Here is a 23,956-nt window from a genome sequence, read left to right as displayed (position 1 = left end):
GCTAGAGTTTGGATCTTAAACTGTCCCTCAAAAGCCCATGTGTTAAAGGGTTGGTCCTCAGTTTGGCACTGTTAAGAGGTAGGGAACTCTTAAGGAGTGGGGCTTAGTGGGAGGTTTTAGGTCACTGGAGACATGCCCTCAAAGGGGACTGTGGTCTCTTCTCTTTTATACTGCAGTCATGAGGTAAATGGCTTTGTACCACCACATGCTCCCACTGTAACAAGCTGTCTCCCCACCAGAGGTCTAAACATAATGTGTCTGTTCAATCATGGCCAGGAACTTCCAAAACTGTGAGCCCAAATAAACCTCATTTTTTAATAAGTTGATTTATCTCAGGAATTTGTTACAGTAATGGAAAGCCGATTAACACAGCAACAGAGGCAGAAAAACACAAGAGGAGAAAATGAGTTCATTTCCTGGGTCAGCACCTCTGAAGTATCTGCTCTTAGAAAAATCACTTCATTTTTTCTGAAGCAATAAGGAATAAGATAGACAGCTTGGACATCCATAGAGCTATTAAAAAAAACAGTAAAAATTACAAATAATAAGTTTGCTATACTGAAAAATGAGCAAACTAGCAATGATAAGATGGCTCTATAGCACTGTTAATACAGTATAATATTTCATCTGGGAGATAATCTAGTGAAAAGGATTGCAATGACAAAACTTACAGAAACATTCAGGGGAAAAGGATGAGGGAAGAAAAAACAGAAAAGTACAGAAACAAACTAAGAGAAGAAGTCAAAGAAGGTAAAACTGATTTCCAAAAGGAGTTGAAGGTTGCAGATCTATAATTTTTAACACCTAGAAATTAGAGATGGCACAGGAAACATTTTGAAGGCCTGAGAAATACATTGGTTCATTCATTCATTCATTTATTGAACACATTTCCTGTGCAACTAATTGGTGATCAGGTCCGTGAAGGACACCAGGGATAGAACTGTGAACAAGACAGTATCCTGCCTTCTTGGAGCTGACTGTCTTAAACAGAGAATGAAGAATCATGATCCATAACATCCTGTCCCACTGGATGTCCTAATGGAAGAAGCTTAATTTTCTTTTATTAAAAAATGCACCAAGACTAGCAGAGGAAAAAAAAAAAAAGAAAAAAAAAACTCTATTTCCCTCCCACTATAACTGTCTTTCTAAATTCTATTTTAGCAACCTGAAAGGGACAAATTTGCTGAAGAAAGAGAAAATTCTAAGTCTTTACCAGACCGTGACAAAAATAGGGCTAAATAATTATTTCTAAGAAAATGAAATTACTTTTTTATCACCATACACTGAATGGCTTTCCCAATTGTCCTCTGTAAGTCGGTAATAGCGCTTGTTGCAGAACGCACAATTCCTGACAATAGACGATACCCCCGAAAAAAATTAGTCTCCTGTGTGCAAAATAACACTTTCACAACAATGGGCAATTCGGGCCTGCTCTCTCTAGACCTTTGCCGCAAAGAATACCAGTGCAGGCTAATTATATGAGCTAGCTGAAAATTGTGTGCGTAGTGGAAAGGCAACCCCCTGAAGAGGAGCTGAGAAAAGGTCTTCCCATCAAATACAAAACAACAGGGAAAAAACAGAGAGCAAACAGGAGAGCGTGTGCGGGCATTCTCATTAGCATTACTGCCCTTAGCCATTGCTCTTGATGCACACAAAGGAGTTGTCAAATTCCCTGCCTTGAAAAAAAATGCCTTCCATGATTAAAGAAGTGGCCCCCATGCTGACTCAGTGCTTTGCCACAAGGTGCACATATGGATCATCCTTATGTGGAAGACCATGGTCACTTTGTGGAGCAAAAACGGTTCATGTCAATGAAAGAACTAATTGAATCAAAGACAAGTGTCAGGCTGATGTGCCCGCTGGGCAGGCACTGACCAGGTTCCACAGGGTGTCCTGGAGCAAAGACCCACGGTTCCCAGTCGTACTTTTCAAACATCCTTTGCATCACGACTGATGTGTGAAAGATAGTGCAAGACATTCGGGAGCGGAGTTGCCCAGGAAAAGTTGGACAGGGTCTTGTAACACCCACACACCCAAAAACAACACGTCCAACTCAATCAAACATATGTAAAGCGCCATCCATGACGCACGCGCTCCAGCCAGTCTATAGCAACCTGGGGTCCAGGCAGGAACCACAGCCAGCTCAAACCGTGGAATTTTTTTTAATTTGTTGTTTTTAGGTATATAAGACAGTAGAGTGTATTTTGACATATTGAACATCACATAGAGTACAGCCCACTCCAATTAGGAGGATCCCATTCTTGAGGTTGTACATAATGTGGAGTTACACTGGTCATGTATTTATATGAGCAAAGGAAAGTTATGTCTGATTCCTTCTGTCTTTCCTATTTCCATCCCGCCTCCCCGCCCTTCATACCCCTTTGTCTAATCCAATGAACCTCTATTCTTCTCCTCCCTACCCTCCCTTGTTGTGGGTTAATATCCACATATCAGAGAGAACATTCAGCCTTTGTTTTTTGGGGACTGGTTTATTTCACTTAGCATGATATTCTCCAGTTCCATTCATTTACCAGCAAATGCCATAATTTCATTCTTTGTGGCTGAGTAATATTCCATTGTATATATACCACCTTTTCTTTATCCATTCATCTGTCGAAGGGCACTAGGTGCCCTTCAAACTGTGTAATTTAAGAAGGCCATAATAAAGGGACTGTTCCCAAAGGTCTGGGCAGGCTGAAGGACTATTAACAACTAATTCCTAAGCTGGAGTATCCAGTGGAGGGAATGTAGAAAGAGAAAGAGAGAACAAGAGGGTGAAAGTGAGGGACGTGAAAAGAACAGGAGAGGGAGAAAGAGATGGAATAAAAGTCATGACCTTTTCTCCTTGACTCCGCTGAGGATATAGTTAACCTGCAACAATGACACCAGGAGAGAGCTGTTTACCCTTCTTGCCTTTTTCTAATCTCTTTCTCATGCACCAACTTGGTCAAATCCAAAGATAAAATAGATGTCCAAAGAGCCCAGAGCCTACTGATGAAGTCCACATAGGCCCACACAAAGACTAACCCGCAGTGCAGGGCTGCTGGGGGAAAGGGCATTAGGTGAGGTAACTGGATGGGACTCAGCACAATGGATTCTTCTAGCAACATTAGGGCTCAAACAAAATGCTAACGGAGTCTCCTTCCATGATAAATGGAACCAATTTACAGGACTGGGTTGTTAAACTGCACTTATTCAAATCAGAGTTCAAACTCAATAGTAGGCATTAAAATAAATTCAAGAGTCTGGGTAGTCAAGAGGTTCAGATAGAAAGACCTAGGACATCAAGGGTGGCCATTCCTGTCCTGTCTTCCCACGTTGGCCCTGACTTAGAACAGTAGGTGATATCTTTAAGTGAGGTTCACAGGATTCTTCACACTGCAGAATTTGAATTATGAAACATATCTTTCTTGTACTCAAGGAGTTTCACAACCCACATGCCATTCTCCAGGGGACCTGCCTCCTGGGTCCTGGGTTCCATTTACTATAAATGCCAACTTGGCCAAAGATCAGCCTTCTAAGGACAGTCGAAGAATAAGGCATCTTCCTCCAAACAGAAGTTCTAAATCTGTTTTCCTAGAGTTTCAGTTGAAAAGCAGGTTAGACCAGCTTACTGACCTTGGTTTCATTTCCTCTGGTGTCAGCCTCCCGTACCCCCAGGGAAGGAAGTGAACAGATTCTAGGGGGCTGCTTCAACTCCTTCCTCCCACAAGCACTATTTTTTAAATTAGAAGAGGAAGTGTGTGTGTGTGTGTGAGAGAGTGAGAGAGAGGGAGAGAGGAGAGAGGAGAGAGGCATTGACAATTAGGAAGAAAAAGAGAAAAATATGGAGGAGGAAGGACCACTGGGTCTTCCTTGCAAGGGACTGGCATGATGAAATCAACTATACCTCTTATCTGAACAGTCTTCTAAATCTGTCAAGCAAGCATACAGCATCAGGAGATGAAAGGCATAACCATGCACCTAGTACCACATGCACATCCTCTGTCCAGCCGTGTTAGACTCTGCTCTTTCCAAGTACCAGCAACACCATGGGAATCTCAAGCCAACGGTGGCTCTCACAGTGTGCAGCACGGAGCTGGATTCACTTCTCCCCAGGCTGAAGAAGAGGATATTGTGGACTCTCCAAAGCAGATTGTGAACGAAAGCGGGGAAGTCGGGAGGGCTGAGCTGGGACTGGGGAGATACTATTAACTTGAAATTGGAACCTAAATTTGTACAAGGGGGCATTTTATAGTTGTGCATCCAGGATGCATCTCATATTTTCAAAAGGATTGAGGGCCTTTAAAAACACTACACAGTGCTTTTTAACAAATGCGGATTTAAGGATAGATAAGTTGAGGCTCATCACCAGGGTGTGACCCTGCTTTGCACATTTGGATGCTGGTCCATCCTTTTCATCCACAGGAGCTTCTCAGAGCCCAAAGTCAAGCCTGAACATGAACATGGTCTTATTTTCTAAATGATTTCAGAGATACGGTGGGACAACTGTGAATAAAAATACTTATTTTTTATTTTAAATGCAGTTTTAAAATACCTATTTGAAAATTAAATTAAATAAGTGAAGAGTGGAACTTACCTTCCCGTTCTGTTAGATAAAACCTTAAGATCAAACTGCAGATTTTTGCATTTCTCTGTCAGTTGGAGTGACTTCTCATTCAGATATGTGCTGTTTCATGAAAGAGATTAAAAGAAAAGATTGATTTAAAATGAAAGTGTATAAGATACTGTTAGTCAAAATCAGATTTAATTGATAAAGTGCATCCAAATGAAGTCTGACTTTCATTCCATTATTGGATTTCTCCATGGAAAAGGAAATTGATATTTTCACCTCTGAGGAGTCTAAATTAAAAAAAAAAAAACAGTTTACACTGTGAAGTAAAGCTGGAAAAAAATCTATGTTGAAGACATTGTAGTTCCAGGTTTTCATATTTTGAGATTAGTATTTATAATGAACAGGTTACTGAACACTTTTAATTACCACCTTATGTAAACAGTCTTTATTTTTAAAAGATGTTGTCTCAGGTAGGAAGCATGCAGACCCAGGAGATTAATAGTTCTTTCCTAAAGAACACAGGTAAAGCTGACTTTGGATTATTATTATAATAACTGTGATATAAGGGCCTGGTGCTCTTTCTTTATGAACTTGGAAAATCAGAGATGGAACAAAGCCAAACCCCAAGCAGAATAAGGACACAGGTTATGGAGCCTTGGACACAATGAGGCAACTGGCCATAGTCATGTTACTTAACTGCTCCAGGCATAGGTCTCTGTATCTCTAAAGCAAAGATAATAGTCCTTGCTTCACAGTGTTATTGTCATGATATATACATTGTAAAACACCTTAGTGCCTCAGCCAAATAGGAGCTCAAAACAGAGTATCACTTTCCTTAGACTTCAAAAATATGCACACAACTTGAAATTACTGTTAATGCATTTATTCAGTTATACTGAAGGAATTTTTTATAAAAAATGTTTTTTAGTTGTAGATGGACCTTTTATTTTATTTTTTTATGTGGTGCTGAGGATGGAACCCAGTGCCTCACACATGCTAGGCAAGCGTTCTACCACTGAGCTACAACCCAGCCCCTGAAGGAATTTCTTAAGCATCTAATATGAACTAGGGTCCAGGCACAGGATGCTTAGGACCCAGAGGTGAGGAAAGCAGATATGGTCCCTTTCCCTAATGGAGCCTGTGGTTTGGTTAAGGAAAAAGATATTTATTAAACAAATAACCAAACAAATGAATATAGGAATAACAACAGTGATTAGTACAACTGAAACAGAGTGGGTCGCGTGGAAGAGAGGGACATGGAGACCTATTGATTATTCACACTGAGGGGTCAGAGGAGGCCGCCGAGGGGGTATTATTGGGATGGAAGTCCAAGGAAGATCCTAGTGAGCTAGGTGAACTTTGGGAAGCCAGTGGCAGTGGTGGGAACGTTTCAGACAGAGGCAAAAGTATATGCAAAGGGAAGAGCCTAGAATGTTTGAGGAAAGGAAAGAAGGATGTTGAGACTAAAGGCAAAAATCTATGGGGTGTTTGGAGGAATAAGCTGGGCCAGAGTTTAAAATTTATCCTAATAACAAATTGAAAGCAATAAAAGGTTTTTGGACATGGAAGTGAAATGACTTACTGCATGTTTTAAAAGATTCACCACGACTACTGTGCAGAGAAATGAGGGGGTGATAGGACTGGAAGGGAAATGAAAAAGTTAAGAAGTTAGTGCAGGATTCCAGAAGAAAGACGATGGCAACACATTTTCCTACTCAAGATAGATTAATGGTTTTCTATAATGTATTAGCAAACAAGATCGATCTCTCAGTTGCTTTATAAAACAAAGGATTTTTTTTTTCTTTTCATAAAATGCTCACTGCATGTATGGGTAGCCTTGGGGGCAGCTGTCCCCCAAGCACTTAGAGATTGTGATGGCTAATTTTATGTGTACTTGATTGGACTAGGGAATACCCAGGTAGCTGGTAAAACATGGTTTCTGGGTGTGCCAAGGAGACTATTTCTGGAACACATTAGCATTTGAGTTGGTAGCCTGAGCATTCACCGTTACCAATGCAGGGAGACGTCATCCAATCCATTGAGGGTCAGAATAGAACAAGAGAGAAGGAAGGATAAATTCACTCTTTTCTGGAGCTGGGACATACATCTTTTCCTCAAATGTCAGTGCTTCTGGTTCTCAGACTTTCAGATTTAGATTGGGACTTATACCAGATCATTCTTGGGTCTTTGGAGCCAGATTGAAATTTCCACCAATGACCCTGGTTCACAGGGACTTGGACTGAACACCATCAGTTTTTCTGGGTCTCTGGGTTGCCTGTAACACATCATGGAACTTCTTTGCTTCCATAATCAGAGCCAATTCTTCATTATAAACCATTTGATATAGCTATATATGTCCTATTGGCTTTAATACATAGACTCAAATTATTTCAGTCTTGCTATATCTTCATTTTAACTGTTTGCTTCAATAATTGCCATGGAAGGACCAAGTGCTAGAAGGTCTGACCCTGCATCTGAATGTTTGGACCCAGAGGTAAAATGTATCATCAGCCAGAACTAATGCCCCATCTGATGGCAAAGTGTGAAACAGAAATGAGCAACATTTCTGTGTGCCCAGAGAAGAGAACCTGATGCAAGTGTGCACTGGAAACTGCACCACACCTGTATTCATCAGAAAGAAGAGAAGTAGACAAATTCAAGATCTATTCTGGAGCCAAGACAGGCAAGATCTCATATAGTGTATTGCATGTGGGAGGTGAGGGAGAGGGATGTATAAAGGTAACGACAAAAACAAGACAGATTCATAATTAATTCCCCAATATTTCTCAAAAATTCTTTCTAAAAATACTGGGTCAGAGTACATATGGGCTCACAAAATTCCTCTTAATCCTGTTTTGATTTCTTTCCCTACCACTTCCTTCCTCTCTCTCTCTTTCTGTCTCTCTAGCATTCTATCTATATGCCTCACCTTTTGTGCTTTCTGAACATATTTTCATACTTTCCCAAGGATTTGTTTATTTCTAATTTGCTGTATGTTTTATTCAGGTAGCACCATTAATGAAGTGAATTACCAAGCTAGCTGTGCTTTGAATTATGATGGCTTTGTAATATTAAATTGTGAAGCTGTGACAACCAGGCACCAATGTAATTGTGTCTCCTATACTTTTCCTTAAATTGGAGAGTATCTTCCTTAATAAAAACTCGAAATAGGTTTGCCCAACTAAAACTCAGAGAGGATACATGGAAAACAAATAAGAGTGCCTGGGGCAAAAGTGGAGATGACAAAATACAGTCACAAGTCACTGGGGCCAGCCTTGAATTTGGGTTCCACTCTGACCTTAACCTTTCAGCCTAAAGGTTTCATTTTTAAATTCCTTCTCCATAAAGCAAAGGGATTAAACGGGAGGTGTGTAAAAACGCCTGACACACAGAAATCAATCAATAAATTTTGTGTTCTCGTTCTTCTAAATTTCTTACTGTATTCTTTCCCTGAGTCAATCATTGCTATTATCACTGAGTTTGGAAACTGCTCATTATCTATAGGAAGCCATTTAATAATGAGAGGAACACACAAGGAAGCCCTTTATGGTTTCTTTGCTTTCTGTGCCTCCTGTCTCCTTTTCTTTCAGAATCTTCAGAGTTTTCTTCCTTTTCACCTGAAGTCATTCAAAACTTGCTCAATAAAAAGAAAACAAGAAATCTTCTCAGATCTGAGCTGGGAAAAGACAGGACCTGTGGGTGGATGCGATTTGAGAGGTCAGCACACACTACAGAGGAAGACATTAGGGTAAGTTCCCTTTAATTTCCATTTTGGGGACATCCCTCAGACAAATCAAAGACCACAGAGAGAAGTTGATTGAGATGAAAGTAGGAGCTCCAAACACTCTGAATCAGAAGAACCTGGTGGAATAGATGTTGCCATGAACAAGTGGGGCTGATCAGTAACCCCAGGAAGGGTTACCAGAGATCGGGTTGGAATGGCCCATCCAAAAGGACTGGACATCAGAGAGAACTCCCAAGGGTCCAGGATGCTGCCCAAGGGTCCAGAGGTGGAGCCCAACAGAACACACTGCCAGGAAACTCGTTTCAGTTGGAAGCCTAAGATATGAATGGAGAGCGACCCTCTCCACCTCTCCCTGTTTAAACTAGCTCAGTCAGTGGTCTGAGCAGTTGAGTGCTGGGACAAACTACAACAGGACTCAGGAGGACTACCAGGCACACTCTAACCAACCAAAACCCTGGGACCACACTCTGTAGGTGGAAGGTAAGTTGTTTTTCTTTTCTTTTAAAATGTCTATTTCATTCCAATTTTCTGATAAAAACCTTTCTTAAAAACTTCTTGCAAAAATTAGCTGAGACAAAGATCAGCTCATATATGCACTGTCAAACCCTACAGTGAGCGTGCCCCCGCCAAGAGACAGGTCACTGAAGGACGGTGGTCCTCTTCCTGGAGATCTGTTAGGTAGATAGACCAAGTTAGCACCTGAAGCCTCCCAGAGCAGCTACAACTGTTCTGCCAATGCTTCCTTAGTTGATGCATTATGGGATCACACTCTCTGCCAGGTGTCACTGTGCAAACTTCCCTGCCTGCCCATTTGTAGCGTTTGTCACATCTTGCCAGCATTCTCAATTCTCAGTCCGTTGACATCCTCTCACACCCACCTTGCAAAAATGCAGACATGGCTGCTGCTCATATTGTACCAGGGTCAGGCATGGAAATATTTAAATATCTATCCTAGAAAGATATCAGACAGGTGGATGGGCTGGTGCCTTGGTAAATGGTGTCCAAATTGCTAGGCCTTTTGACTATCCTAACAACTATTACAAATCCCAGTTCTCCCAATGGCTACTCCATACATTCATAGTTCTACTGTGCTTGCCCATTCTCTGCTCTCCTAACTTCTCAATTGATCATGCTTCCTGTTTCAAAGAAACACTATACTGCTGCGTATGAATTAATCTTTAGCAGTCAGTCATCCTGAACTTTCATCTCAGAGAAAGAAGTGTATTCCCTCTCAAATAAGGATATCTCAAATAAGGATATCCCAAATAAGGATATCTCAAATGAGGATAATTCACCTTCCATTCATCCTCTGTCTGCTCTTCCAGGCCTTTCTCTGAACTGGATCTTTACTCTCTCCCTATCCCTGTCTTCTTCTTATGCTCAGTTGTTTACCATTTCAAAAGCCAAAGGAAGCTAATTCCATTATGGCTTAGTTCATGTGTTGAAAGCATGATCTCCATCAATAGAGTAATCGTTTGGCTGGATTAATTCCCCAATAGCTAAATGGTACAGGGTGGCGACTATTAACCTGTAGAGCATGGATAGAGGAAGTAGATTACTGGGGGCATGCCCTTGGAAACTATATCTTGTCCCTGGCTCTTTTCTCTCTCTCTCTCTCCCCCTCTCCCCTACCCAGCTTCCTCTCTCCTAGTCCCCTCTCTCTGCTTCAGGTTGCTATGACCCGAGTAGCTCTCCTCTGCCACTATGATGTTCTGCCTCACCTCAGGTCCAGAGTAATGGAGTTGGCTGACCATGAACTGAGACCTCGGAAACTGTGAGCCCCAGATAAACATTTCCTCTTCTAAGGGGTTCTTGTCAGATATTTTGGTCACAGTGACAAAAAGCTGATGAACACAAATTCACTCCACTAATCTATTGCTTTGCCTCTCATTCAAATTACAACCTACCTGTTTTTCCTTCATTTCTATCCCCAAGGCTCCAAGGTGAGTTGTCTCAGGTGCATGTTTGATCATGTCATTTCCCTGCTCCGAGGCCCTCCATGGCCCCCCCTCACTCATGGAACATGCTCTCCATTCCTTAGTGGGACACACAAAGCCATCCGCCATCTGTCCCCTGACAGAGTTCACTGACAGTTTGCTAACTATTAAATGGTACAAACTCCTCTTTTTCCATTCCCTGCAAGTCTTCTATTATGGATTCTGACTGCTTTTATTATTTAATTATAGAATTTATTTGTTTGGTTCTGGCAACCAAGCCTTCAGGCACATTTTCATCACTTCAGTATGTCAGGGGGAAAAAAATCTTTAATAAGATTGGGAGAAAAAGATACACAAAAACAAGCTTTTCTGCTATCATTGTTATCTGGGTGGATGCTGTGGTTTTAAAAAAATTCTATCTTTATAAGTCATTCTTCAGTTGAAAGTGATCACTTTACAATACCAGCTGGCAAGATTTCACAGAAAAACAAGATGCCCAGAGACTACAATTGGCTATTGCAAAACAATAAAAATTAAAACTCTGATAACACAAAGAATATCTCTCAATTGAAAATAAGTTATTTTATCCCTATAAAACAATGTCATCAGTACTTAGTGATCATCCACAAAGACCTCTACAACAGAATTAATGTCACCTTCTGACTATGACCTGTAATCAGGCAATCCTGCAATCAGTCCCCTGGCCAAGTAAAACATCCCAAAGAAAAATCTGCATACAAGTGACTAAGGAGTTTCAAGAATATCAAAATTCTATTTCTGGTGACCATAATAGGGACAAAACTAGATTGTGAATCTAAATGTAAAGCTTAAAACCAAATCAGTTTTACTCTCTGAAGAGTGAATGCATTAACAGACAAGGAATATTTCCTAAATACAGAAAGTCTAAAGAAAAAAAATTTTTTTTCCATATACTTTTCAGATTCCTTCTTCATTCCAGAGAAGAGGAGTCTGAAGAGCCATCAAAACATCCAGACCACCAGTAGAAACCCTGTCCCCACCTCATCCCCACAAAGGCATGTGGCAGGTTGATCTATCCCTGGGACAGAGGCCTCAGTGATTACTGGTGCTCTGATTCCAAGCTCAGACGCAAACTTCTCCTGGTACAGCCCGCAATGTAGTTTTCTTTTTTTTTTCTTTTCTTTTTTTTTTTATGTAAACAAATAGGATACATGTTGTTTCTCTGTTTGCACATGGAGTCAAGGCATACCATTTGTGTAATCATAAATTTACATAGGGTAATGTTGTTTGATTCATTCTGTTACTTTTTCCCTTCCCCCACCCCTCCCACCCCTCTTTTTCCTCTATACAGTCCTTCCTTGCTCAGCGTGTAGAGCACTTGCTTATCATGCGTGTGGACCCGGGTTCGAGTCCCAGCACCTCGGAAAACAACGTGCTGGCTTCAAAAAAGGTCTTCGGACTATTCCATCCCAATGTAGTTTTCTGAAGGGAGAAAGGCAAGCATACCAGACCACTGTCTAATTTAATTACTCTCTTTAATCGACAAAGTAATATTCTGGTTTCTGATTCATCCTTATGTGAGTTTGGTTAACCAAAGTCAGATTTTGAAATACCCATTAGACCCAGAAACTCACAAAATCAAATCTTGGTCCCTATAAAGATGAGGGGTAGATCCTGCACTGCCTCTTTATTTAGTCACTCATGTGCCAGAGAGAAGGGAAGGCATTAGAGAGAAAATAGTGTGCAAGACCGGGTCACTGTGGACTTAAAGCAAACAGCCAGCCAGGAAGGACAGACAAGTGAACACACAGGTATGATCTGAGTGTAGCAGAAGGAAAACCACTTATTTTCCATAATCATTCATTTCAAGAAACCATGAATGTTTTGGTGTCTTGTCATTTAATTGAAAATATGGGAACTGCTTTTAAAATGACTACATAGAACTTCAATTTTTTTTTTTTTCTTACACAGGAACATTGCTAGCAACTTAAATTGTAAAATATTCTGCAGATAATCTCTGCTTACTTGGCTTTTGTCTGTTTTTTTTTTTCCCAGTTACCCTTGATGAAGATTAATTGACTATTAAATCAGTTCTTGCCCCCTACTATTGTGGAGAGAGTTTTTTAAAATGTAAAGTCATAACTCTCATACAGATATAAAATGAATATGTATTAAGAATTTTACTTTGCTCATTATATGGGAACTAGTAAAAAGAAAAATCTAAAGCTCCAACACATTTATAAATCAGTAAAATCGAGATGAATGTGCAAATAGAGGCAAAACTGGTTTTTGCCTCCCCTGACCAGTTTTGGCCCTCTTTCAGACACAGCATCATTTGCATAATTACAGACAAGAATTATTTTGCATTGCTATCAGTTAACTACAACATAGAGTTGTCAAATAGCTCCCATAGGATCCAGTCAGATAACTCAAAGAGGTATGTGATCTAAACAAAGCAAACTTACCAGATGAAGCACAAAATGTTAACCCTATCACTGCCCATCTCTGTAATGTTAAAGGAAGGATTTACAGTAACGAACCTAACAAAGTGGAACCTCTTCTGAATTTCAGTCCCCCTCCACCCCACAGAGGAGCAGATGAACCTGGCCCTTTGGGACAGTCACCAAATGCCAAGTTTTCCAAGTAGGCTGAAGTGAGATTACCAAGGACAAGTTTTGGTATGGGGATGTATGAAAACTTCAAATCCAGATGGGCAAGAGTAGGATCCTAAGTAGGAAATGACATCTTTAGCAAAGTAGAGAGACAATAAAATAGGAGCAGACTGGTAAAAGGTGACAAATCTTGGAGCAGCCATTTCTCATTTCATGGTCCAGAGTGTGAGCTCCTTGGATGCTTGAGGCAAACTTAAAAGGGTAAAGTCAAGGTGGAATACATCTCCAGTGTTTCTCTCTCTCTCTCTCTCTCTCTCTCTCTCTCTCTCTCTCTCTCTCTCTCTTTCTTTTTTCCAATACCAGGGATTGAACCTAAGGATGCTTAACCACTGAACCACATCCCCACATCCTCAGTGTTATTTTTGTCTTTGTTTTTTGTTTTTTTTTTATTTAGAGACAGGGTCTCACTAAGTTGCTTAGTGCCTCGCTAAGTTGCTGATGCTGGCTTTGAACTGGGGATCCTTCTGCCTCAGCCTCCCAAACCACTGGGATTATAGGCCTGCACCACCACCCTGGCCCTCAGTGTGATATTTCTAAGGCTCGTTTTCTGATTTTTTCTTTTCTTCTTCTTTACCATCCCCCGACACTAGGTTTCACAGAATTTTAGAGCTAACGTATTAAGTCTTTTTTTTTTTTTTTAACAATACTTTCCTACTCTTTACAGTCAAGATTGTTTAATCTTTCTTTAGAGAATTTTATGTTTGGAAACCATTGATGTACTGGTTGTATTTTAATATTAATATCCACATTCTCTGATCCAAAAATTCTCTTATGCCTTCCTGGTTCAGAATGAAGGTCATAATAACAGTATATATGGCATGGTAGGTACCAGGTACTGTTCTAAGCACTTTACACATATGACATCTCATTTACTTTTCACAATGGACATACAAGTTAGGTGCTAGGTCCATTTTATAGATGAGGAAAATAAGGCACTAGAAGATTAAAAGACATCCCCAAAGTCACTCTGCTAGTGATTCTGGATCGAAGGATATGGAGTGGTTTTTGAATCTATATACTATGGTTCTGGGTTCTTAACCACTGTGCTAGACTACCTCCTCTTACAGAGAAAACTTTGCCCTTGGGTAAAAAACTATTTCATTGTCTAGAGAACCACTCCCTCCTCTAGGTTAGCTGAATCTATGGGAGCTTATTCTCTCCTTGACCAAACTCTACTCGGGTCTTTTCAACTAGCCCCCATTATTGGGCATGTCCTCAAGAGCTCAATTTTATCAGTTCCCCTGCTAAGTCAGTTTTGCCAGAATCCCACCCTTGCTATCTGATAATCCTCATTATCTGATCAAATTCTTCATTACCTTCCAGTGACATTTGATCACTCTGCTCTGCCTTCAGCAAAATCCTATCAAATGAGGCTAGCCAGAAGCTCCCCTCAACCCTGATGGTTCCTCTTAGTAATTTTTCATCCACTGACCCCCGCCACCCTGCTCCTTAGCTCTAAATTTCCACTTTCCCTTGTATTTGGAGTTAAGTCTACTCTCATCTCCTGCAAAACCCCATTTCAGTAATACCTGTCACGACAGTTCTGAATAAAATCTGCCTTACCATTTTAACAAGGGTTATGAATAATTTTTTCCTTAACAGAGCAATTTTTCAATTCTGTACATTGTAGATAACAATAGCAATGCAAAATAGTTTTTTTTTATAGGCATGCAAATGAATTATGTCCAGTGGCAAGACAACTCATCCACACACACACATACACACACACCCCCCAAGAAAAATGTGTTTCACCTCCTTTTGTACATTTGTCAAAATGCTCCTGATTTACAAATGTGTCTGTTCTGTGGCTCATCCCTCAAACTGGTTATAACACCTACCAATTTCTTTATTGATGAGTCACATAAAATCTTTTCGAAGCATTCATTTTCACATCTACATGAGAGACGTGGTTTTACCTTTTTATAAAAATTATCTTTTACCACCCTGAATGAGAATGCTGAAAACATTTTTGAATCGAGTAAACAGAGGACAGTTATCAAGAAGATAAACTTTAGTGTCAAAAAGGAAATAATTCAAATCTCTACTCCACTGCATACTAGATGATGAACCTTAGGAAAATTATTTAACCTCTGGGCTTTCAGCTTCCTCATGTGCAACATGGGGATAATACCGGCTCCTGGGTGGATGTGATGCATGACCTGGAAAGAGAGTACATAGAATGTTCCGCACAGATGGTATGGAGAGTCCACTTCACGCTCGGTATGCAGAAGCCAAAGTCCCCGCAGCAGGGATTGTTACCGTGTTGGCCTGCCTGCCACATGCGTGTGAATCACCTGGAAAATTTATGAAAATATGGATGTGGTCCAGTAGATCTGGGGGGAGGCCTAAGATGCCGCATTTCCAACAAACTCAGGTGGTGCCAGTCCACTGGGTCAAGGGTCACACTTTGAGTAACAAGGTCTTGAAAGTATTGTGGGTCAAGTCCCTGATTGTCTTTTTCATAATAGTTTATAATAAGACTTCATCACCAGAATTGTGAGAAGTTGTCCTAGCTGGAGGTAAAGTGTTAGTGGAAAAAGCCACGAAATATTTGGAAAATTACAAGAGTAAAATGAGCTAAATCATGTCAGTAAGTGTTTTTGTGTGCTTTTTTCCTCAGATAAAAAGCTCAACAAAAGAAATAGAATAAGAGGAGACTTATGTACTGAGAACACTTAACATAATTGCTTTCCTAACTCAGATGCGCAGCGACTCCCAGGAGCTCTGCTGGAGGGAACATAAAGTAACCTCCATCAGGCTAAAATCTCTAGTCAGGCTGGGCACTAGATCCAGCCCAGTAAATGCAGCCCTTGAATGGGAATTTTGCAAGTAAACTTAACGACAGCAGGAGGATGCTGAGAAAATATCAAAGGATGCAAACTCTGGAAAAGTCTTTAAATGTCAGTTATATCCACGTCTAAGTGACCATATTAAACAGGTGATCAAAAGTAGTAACTTCCCGGCCAAATAAATGAATAAATTTTTTTCTGACAACTAAACATTTCTTCAGTCTCAGAGTAGTGTATTTTGAGGTAGAAATTTCCTTTTTTTTTTCTTTTTTTTTAATTGGTTCTTTTTAGTTATACATGACAATAGAATCTGTTTTGACATAATTATACCAGCATGGAAGATATCTATTCAAATTAGGACCCCATTCTTGTGGATGTACAAAATGGTAGGATTTACTGTGGTGTTTTCACATCGATACATAGGAAAATTATGTCATTCATTCCACTGTCTTACCTTTTCCTATCCCCCTTCTATTCCTTCCATTTCCCTTTATCTAATCTATTAAATTTCGAATCTTTCCCTTCCCACCACCAATTGTGGGTGAGCTTACACATATCAGTGAAAACATTTGATCTTTGTTTTTTGGGGACTGACTTATTTTACTTAGCATCACAGTCTCTGGGGCCATCTGTTTGCTGGCAAATGTCATAAAGCCATTCTTCTTAATGACTGAGTAATACTCCATTGTGTATATATACCACATTTTCTTTGTCTATTCATCTGTCAAAAGGCACTTAGGTTGGCTCCATAGCTTAGTTATTGTGAATTGAGCTGCTATAATATTTAAGGTGGTAGCATCACTGTAGTGTGCTGATTTTAAGTCCTTTGGGTATTTACCAAGGAGTGGGAGAACTGGGTGAAATGTTGGTTGTATTCCAAGTTTTCTGAGGAATCTCCATAGTGCTTTCCAGAGAGGTTGCACCAAATTGCAGTCCCACCAGCAATGTATGAGCATTCCCCACAACCTCACCAATTACTTACCGTTACTTGTATTCTTGATAATTGCTATTCTGGGTGAGATGGAATCTCAGTATAGTTTTAATTTGCATTTCTCTAATTGCTAGAGATGTTGAACATTTTTTTCATAGATTTGTTGACCATTCAGATTTCTTCTTTTGAGAAGTGTCTTCAGTTCCTTTGCCCATTTATTGATTGGGTTATTTGTTTTCTAGTGCAAAGCTTTTTGAGTTCTTTGTGTATCCTGGAAATTAACACCCTATCTCAGGCACAGGTAGCAAAGATTTTCTCCCATTCTGTAGGCTCTCTATTCATGTTTTTGATTGTTTCCTTTGTTGTGAAGAAGTTTATCAGTTCGATGCCAGCCCATTTATTGATTTTTTTTTTTTTTTTTTTTTTTTTACTTCTAGGGCTTTAGGAATCTTGTTAAGGAAGTCAGTTCCTGAGTCAATATGTTGAAGTGTTGGGCCTACATCTTCCTCTAGTGTGTACAGGGTTTCTAGTCTAATTCCTAGGTCTTTGATCTACATTGAATTGAGTTTTGTGCAGGGTGAGAGATAGAGATTCAATTTCATTCTACTACATATGGATTTCCAGTTTTTCTAGCACCATTTGTTGGAGGCTCTCTTTTCTCCAGTGTATGTTTACAGCACCCTTGTCTAGTATGAGGCAACTGTATTCATGTGAGTTTGTCTCTGTGTCTTCTATTCTTTTCCATAGGCCTTACTGCTGTTTTGGTACAAGTACCATGCTGTTTTTGTTACTAGAGTTCTGTAGTGTAATTTAAGATCTGGTATTGTGATACCTCCAGTTTCACTTTTCTCTCTAAGGATTGCTTTGGCTATTCTGGGCCTCTTAGTCTTCCACATGACTTTCAATGACTGCTTTTTCTATTTCTATGAAGAACATCACTGGAATTTTGAAGGGGAATGTATTGAATCTGAACAGAGTTTTTAGTGGTATAGATATTTTTTGACACTATTAATTCTGCTTATCCAAGAACATGGGAGGTCTTTCCATCTTCTAAGGTCTTCCTCAATTTTTTCTTTAGATAGGAATGTTAATGAGAAGCTATCTTTTACCCATATCAAATGTTGACCTTGTATTTCTGTGAAGAGAGCTACTTTTTTTTTTTTTTCCATACAGTTACTTTAACACTCAAGAATTTACAAATTCTTAGCCAGGTGCAATATATCTGTACCAGGTGCACACCTGTAATCCCAGTGACTGAGGCTGATGCTGAGGCTGAGGCAGGAATACCTCAAGTAAAAGGTCAGTCTCAGTAACTTAGCAAGGTCCTAAACAATTTCGCGAGGTCTTACCACAAAATAAAAATAAATAAATAGAGGATAAGAAGGGTTGGGGCTATAGCTCCACGTAAAGCATCCCTGGATTCAATTCCTAGCATCAAAAAAAAGAAGAGAGGGAAAAAAAGTTTTTTACCAATTCTTAAATTTTTGAACCATAACTATAGTTTTTAAATAAGCATAATCATTTCAGAGTGAAAACTCATATAATCTGTAAGTCTATAGCTTAATTTAATACATTCATTTTTAAATTTAAACTTCCTATAAAGTGTCTTATGGAACCTTCTTTAAAAAATAAAATGATGAATCAAGTTTAATAGGGTGGTGTGTCCATTTCTGGTCAGGAAAGCAAGGAAAATATGAGCCAATCAAAACGATCCAAGGTGGAGAGCCAATTTGGGGAGGCAGCCTAAATCAGGGTGGAGGCTCCTGGGAAATTATACACCATAAAAACCTAAACACTACAAAAATGGGCTGCTCAGCACACTCGAGCAGTGAACAAAATCTTAACTTGGCAGTTTAACTTTCATCGAACTAGTGATGTTTTTACATCTTTTAGAGGCTGTTTGGAGCTTCTTTGGGGAGTTCAGATTAGTGTCATCGGAACAAAGATCAGGGTATAAGAGTCTCTCAGAAGTCATGTCCAAACATGTAAGGGCACCTTAAATCTGAAGTAAAATGGCAAGAAAGGAATGTCACAAAATAGACAAATAAACAAATAGCCAGGGGGTCGCCTCGTCTTACAGTGGCAATTTTATAAACATAAAATGAGGTCAAAGGTTCTGTCAAATAAGGATGATTTTCAAAATTCTGGAAAGCCAAGAGGGAAACTACTTCATTCCATTCATAGGAAGTCCACCAGAATCTTCCTATCAATCAAGACTTCCCTCCCCCGCCCATGTCCTATATTTTATAAGGCAATGATGGAAAAACTATTACCTAGAATTTTTTGGAAAAGCAACTTCTGAGGATTACTATTCTATTGTTTCCACATCTGTCTCTGGAATGACTGTCTTCCTCATCTATGAGTTCCTGTCTAATAAATTCAAACGAATGAATGAAAAAATAAATGACAAACTAATCCTGAGGTCTGCAATGCTGAAAATCATCCAGGGAAAAGTAAATTCTGGAGGGGGTCAGATTGAAGAATAAAATATCCTAGAAAAAAAAATTCGACAGGAAGAATAAGCAAAAGAGTCCTCTGATTAACCCACAGCTAATTATGAGATTCAGTTAACTAGGTGAATGCAGTATCTGTTCATTCTATTTAATTGAGATTTTACTGTATTTTAAATGATGTTATTCAAATGTCCTCATTAATATTTAATGAACGTATAAGAGAATTGCCTAACTAAATTTACTGTGCTTAGGTAAACTATAATTAGGAAAGGTTAGGAGAGCATCCCAAGAGACCTATCAATCACATTATGAAGCAATATAATTACAGATGAAATTCAACAAGGAAACAGCACAAAGTAATAATCTTTGAAAAGACAGAATAAAATTACTCAAATGTGGTGTTAGGTTCTGAGAAGTACAGTCAATCAAGTGTCATTTCAGGCAACTCAGGAGCAATAAACCTACTCAACAAAATTGAACTCTTGATTACATTAAAGTGTATTAATCTCTTATCTACTTCTTCACAATTTCCCAGATGATAACATGTCCTGCTGTTATTTCACTTACAATTTGGAATTATCTGAATCTAGTTAAATCGGAGCTACTTTGTCTTGTTATGGATATTTTGGTTCAAGTTCTTCCTTTTTGCTTTGCTCTTTCCTATTTTAACCTGGCTGAGTCCAGGAGCTGTCTCCATTCACCCAAAAGGCTCTTTTCCAAGACCTCTCAGGTTTTCCACTAAAGCACCTTCCGCCTGGAAGGTATCTATCTCTTCTTGCTCTTTAACCAATTCAGAGTCCTATTTCTTATTCCTTTGAAAGACTAGCCTTTGTAAGCTGGATCAAGCATGATAATGAGCTCTAATGAGCTTTTAATGTATCACACCTCACAATGAACATATTTGCATTTCAAAAAATGCTTTTAAGGAATGTTTTCTCCTGCCCCTACTCCCAACCCTGTTGCCTTTAAGCAGAACCAAAAAAGAGCCACAGCTGGCCTGTTTAGAGTAATGCAACCATTTAAGCTCTCTCTGCATAAGTCCCTCTTGCCTCCCCAGCCTGCCCATGCCTACCCAAGTGAACTTCCGGTCCCCCTCTTGCAGAATACGTTTGCCTTTTCGTTTTTCACCTTTGAAGATATCTCTTGGCTAAGGTCAGCGATCATTGTGACCACCCTCACATGACCAGTATTTTGGATCTCATTGTCCTGGAAAACATCTGCTCCACCCCACCCCATGACTGACCCCCAAGAGCCTCATCCTATCCCATTCACCAACCCAGCAGCCGAGTCAATCGCGGTCCCCCATCATGGGGGCTCCAAAAAATTATTAACTCAACTCAAGGCCCTAAAAGTGGCACTTCTAGTTATGAAGTGGTTCCAAATTTTGCTCAGAGAGAGGCTCCTCAAAATGAGATACAGGAATTTGGAGATACAGGAAAAATATGCCGAGTCTCAAAGGATGTTCCTGCCTGCAGGAAGTAGCCTGATGGGAGAGCAGTACCCCAGCACAAGGGAACCTGGCACAAAATTGTATAACACTGCCCTGACTCCACCTCTAGTTCAGCCCCTAGCTACTGTCCCTCTATAAATGCTAAAACCTGGGATGAAGGCTTTGCTTCCTACTCTCAAGATAGCCCCTGCTCTCTCTCCTTCCTTCTGGTGTATAAGCCTTGTTTTCCTAAATGAGTCTATCTAGCATGTCCTCAATTATTTTTCTGTAACATTTGTGGGGAATCCCACTGATTTTGAGTTAAGGTTTCCCTCTCCAGGACTTCCTCAAACCCTCCTCTGATAACTAAACCATACCATTCTTCAATGATCAAGAATACAAGTAAAAAATGTCGGCAAGGATGTGGGGAAAAGGCACACTCATACATTGCTGGTGGGGCTGCGAATTGATGCAACCACTCTGGAAAGCAGTGTAGAGATTCCTCAGAAAACTTGAAATGGAACCACTATTTGAACCAGTTATCCTATTCCTCAGCATACACTCAAAGGACTTAAAATCAGCATACTATAGTGACACGGCCGCATCAATGTTCACAGCAGATCAATTCACAATAGTTAAGCTATAGAACCAACCTAGGTGCCCTTCCACAGATGAATGAATAAAGAAAATGTGGTACATATACACAATGGAGTATTACTCAGCCATAAACAAGAATGAAATTATGGCCCTTGCCAGTAAATGGATGGAACTGGAGACTATCATGCTAAATGAAATAAGTCAATTCCAAAAAACAAAGGCCAAATGTTCTCTCTGATGTGCAGATGCTAACACACAATATGGTAAGGGTGGGGGAGAATAAAAATTCAGTGGATTAGACAAAGGGGAATGAAGGGAAGGGAATAAATGAAGGAATGGGAATAGGAAAGACAGTGGAATGAATCAGACATTACTTTCCTATGTTCATATGTGAATACATGACCAGTGTAACTCCACATCATATACAACCACAAGAATGGGAAGTTATACACCATGTATGTATAACATGTCAAAACATAGTCTGCTGTCATGTATAACTAAAAATGGGAAAAAAAAAAAAAACAATCCTTGGAATCAGTTGTCTGTCAATAGGTAGAGGAGATAGTACAAACTATCAAGTCCGTGCACTGAGACTGGCTTGAGAGAGGACCCATTGGCTGTCCCCTGAAGGTAAAGGCCTCTCTGAACCTTGGGGAACCAAGTCGCCACTACATCAAAATGGCTGCATAAAGGTGTTCCCATCCCATCTGAACCTCTATTTTCCTGATCCACAGCCTCTTACAGAGGTTTACAGAAATGGGCCAACAATCTGTAAGTGCATGTTAATATAAGAGAATTTGACATAAGCATATAAAATGCTAGCACTCTGGTATCTAAGACATCACTTTTTCCACCTCTATCAAAGACAGAATGAAAATTTTTTAATTCAAGAAATAGAATATCCAGAATGGTAATTTTTATTATAGCTGTGAGGTTTTCCCCACTCCCCTTAGGCATTGAATGCTTCTGCCTAGTTCAACTACTTATTATCTTTTTGTCCTTAACTCTCTATTTTTCTCCCAGAAGTAATATATATTTTCTCGGCTTCTTGAATCTCTTCATTAGATACAATTGAATGTAATTAAGAATTTACAAGTCTTATCACATTCTCATTCTGCCTGAGCAGTTCTGGATGTAAAAGTACAGACTGTCCATCTATTTCTTCAGAGTTCCTGTAACTCTTTGCTTAAGACTTCTGAAACTAAAATGATGGTTCTCTGATACCTTTTCCATCAAATCATTTTTGGTATTTGGAAAACATCAAATACACAGTGTCGCACTCTGGAATTTCTTCTCACTTAAGCATTGTCCAACATGGAAGCACTGACAATTTCACCAAGGGAGTTGGCCACAGAGTTGGCCCAGAGCTAAAATGAGCAGACTCAACCAGTTTTGATGCACCAATTCAGCTAGTGGCAAATCCAGCTAAGGTGTCATCTTACGTGTATTATGATTTGGTTTGTGAGTGTGACGGCTCTGGTAGAATGCCTTAAGAAAATCAAGATCTATTTGCCGCACTACTGAGCTTACCAGGCTGACAACTCACCTGGATGGCTTACCACGTATTTTCATTTGATCCTTGGGATAATCCTATGAAGGGAGGATTTGTATCACCAGTTTCATATGATAAATGTAATTTATTAACTCTATCAACTGTTAACATCGACACATTCTATTTGTTGAGTTCACTTATTCTCACATCCTCTCTACAGTAATTCTTCAGTCTCATTGGGAACCCCTCACACAATATGTACCTCTGATCTTCGTTTCCCTTCTTCCCCATCTTGTGCCCTTAAACATGTCCTTGACTCTCTTGCTTCTCTTTCAGTTACCCTGAATTGGCAAATTGGCAGCCCCGAATGTATCCTGTTTTATGCCATTTGGCCAAATACTGAGTAGCCAAATACTGCTGGAGAAAAAAAAAAAAAATCTCCTGAGTGAATCACTATAAATTCAGCACTATGAACTTTAAAGGGCTTTTAATGGCACCTGGCAATCCTGTATCCCGAATGAATCCCATATTCCTCATTCAAAATTGTTCTTTTTCCAACTTTCCCTACCCACTATTCCACACTCACTCTCAGTCGATGATCTGATTTCATCTCATACAATTGAGAACACAGAAACCCCACAGAGGGCGATGCCCCATGATCCCTCCCCTCTACCTCATATCCTCCCTGGTTTTCGCGCCTCGGTGTGTTGGCTGAGGCTGCCGGAACAACACATCACAGGATGGATGGCATAAGCAACTGAAATGTATTTTCTCTCACAGTTCTGGAGTCCAAGAACAAGGTGTGGTGGGGGTTGGGTTCTGGTGAGGGTTCTCTTCCTGACTTGCAGATGGGCACCTTCTCTCTGTGTCCTCACATGACTTTTTCCTTTTGCATAAACAAGGGAGAAACTTCTGGTGTCTTCCTCTTCCTCTAATGATATCAGCCCTATTGGATCAAGACCCACTATGACCCTCTGTAAACTTAACGAACTCCTTAAACACTCTGTCTCCAAGTTTAGGTACCTTGGCGATTATGGTCTCAACATGAATTTTGGGGATACACCATTCAGTCCATAACTATGCCTCTATTCTTCATCATAACCATACGTTACAAAAGAAAAAATGCCCCTGCTCCCCTCAAAAATCAATTTCCCCCAGTGTTCTGGGTACCTGGCCCCTCTCACCTTAACATCACAGATCCACTCATCTCTTCTCTACCTATAATCAGTCTCCCTCTCCCCTGGATCGTTCTCAGAAGCTTAAGCACACTCCTCTTTTGACTCCATAATCCCTCCCCCATCTCCCGCCTCATCTTTCTTTCTCCCTTTGAGACCCCCAGTTCTCTAAAGAATCATCTAAAATCACTGCCTCCCCTTC

The 23,956-nt window shown here is 40.0% G+C and overlaps 1 protein-coding gene across 1 annotated transcript in view; it reads right to left on the bottom strand.

Moving 5' to 3' along the window:
* The window catches only part of St8sia6 (ST8 alpha-N-acetyl-neuraminide alpha-2,8-sialyltransferase 6), a 112,574-nt gene that overhangs the window by 49,580 nt on the left and 39,038 nt on the right, over positions 1–23,956 (bottom strand). The window contains exon 4 of the mRNA XM_047519898.1: positions 4,580–4,669. Coding sequence (XP_047375854.1) covers positions 4,580–4,669 — 90 coding nt within the window. The remainder of the gene's footprint in view (positions 1–4,579; positions 4,670–23,956) is intronic.

The sequence above is a fragment of the Sciurus carolinensis genome, chromosome 12 (genome assembly GCF_902686445.1).
Source record: "Sciurus carolinensis chromosome 12, mSciCar1.2, whole genome shotgun sequence".
Lineage (NCBI taxonomy): Eukaryota > Metazoa > Chordata > Mammalia > Rodentia > Sciuridae > Sciurus > Sciurus carolinensis.
Note: the sequence above shows the minus strand (reverse complement) of the source record. Positions and strands in the feature narration are given on the sequence as shown.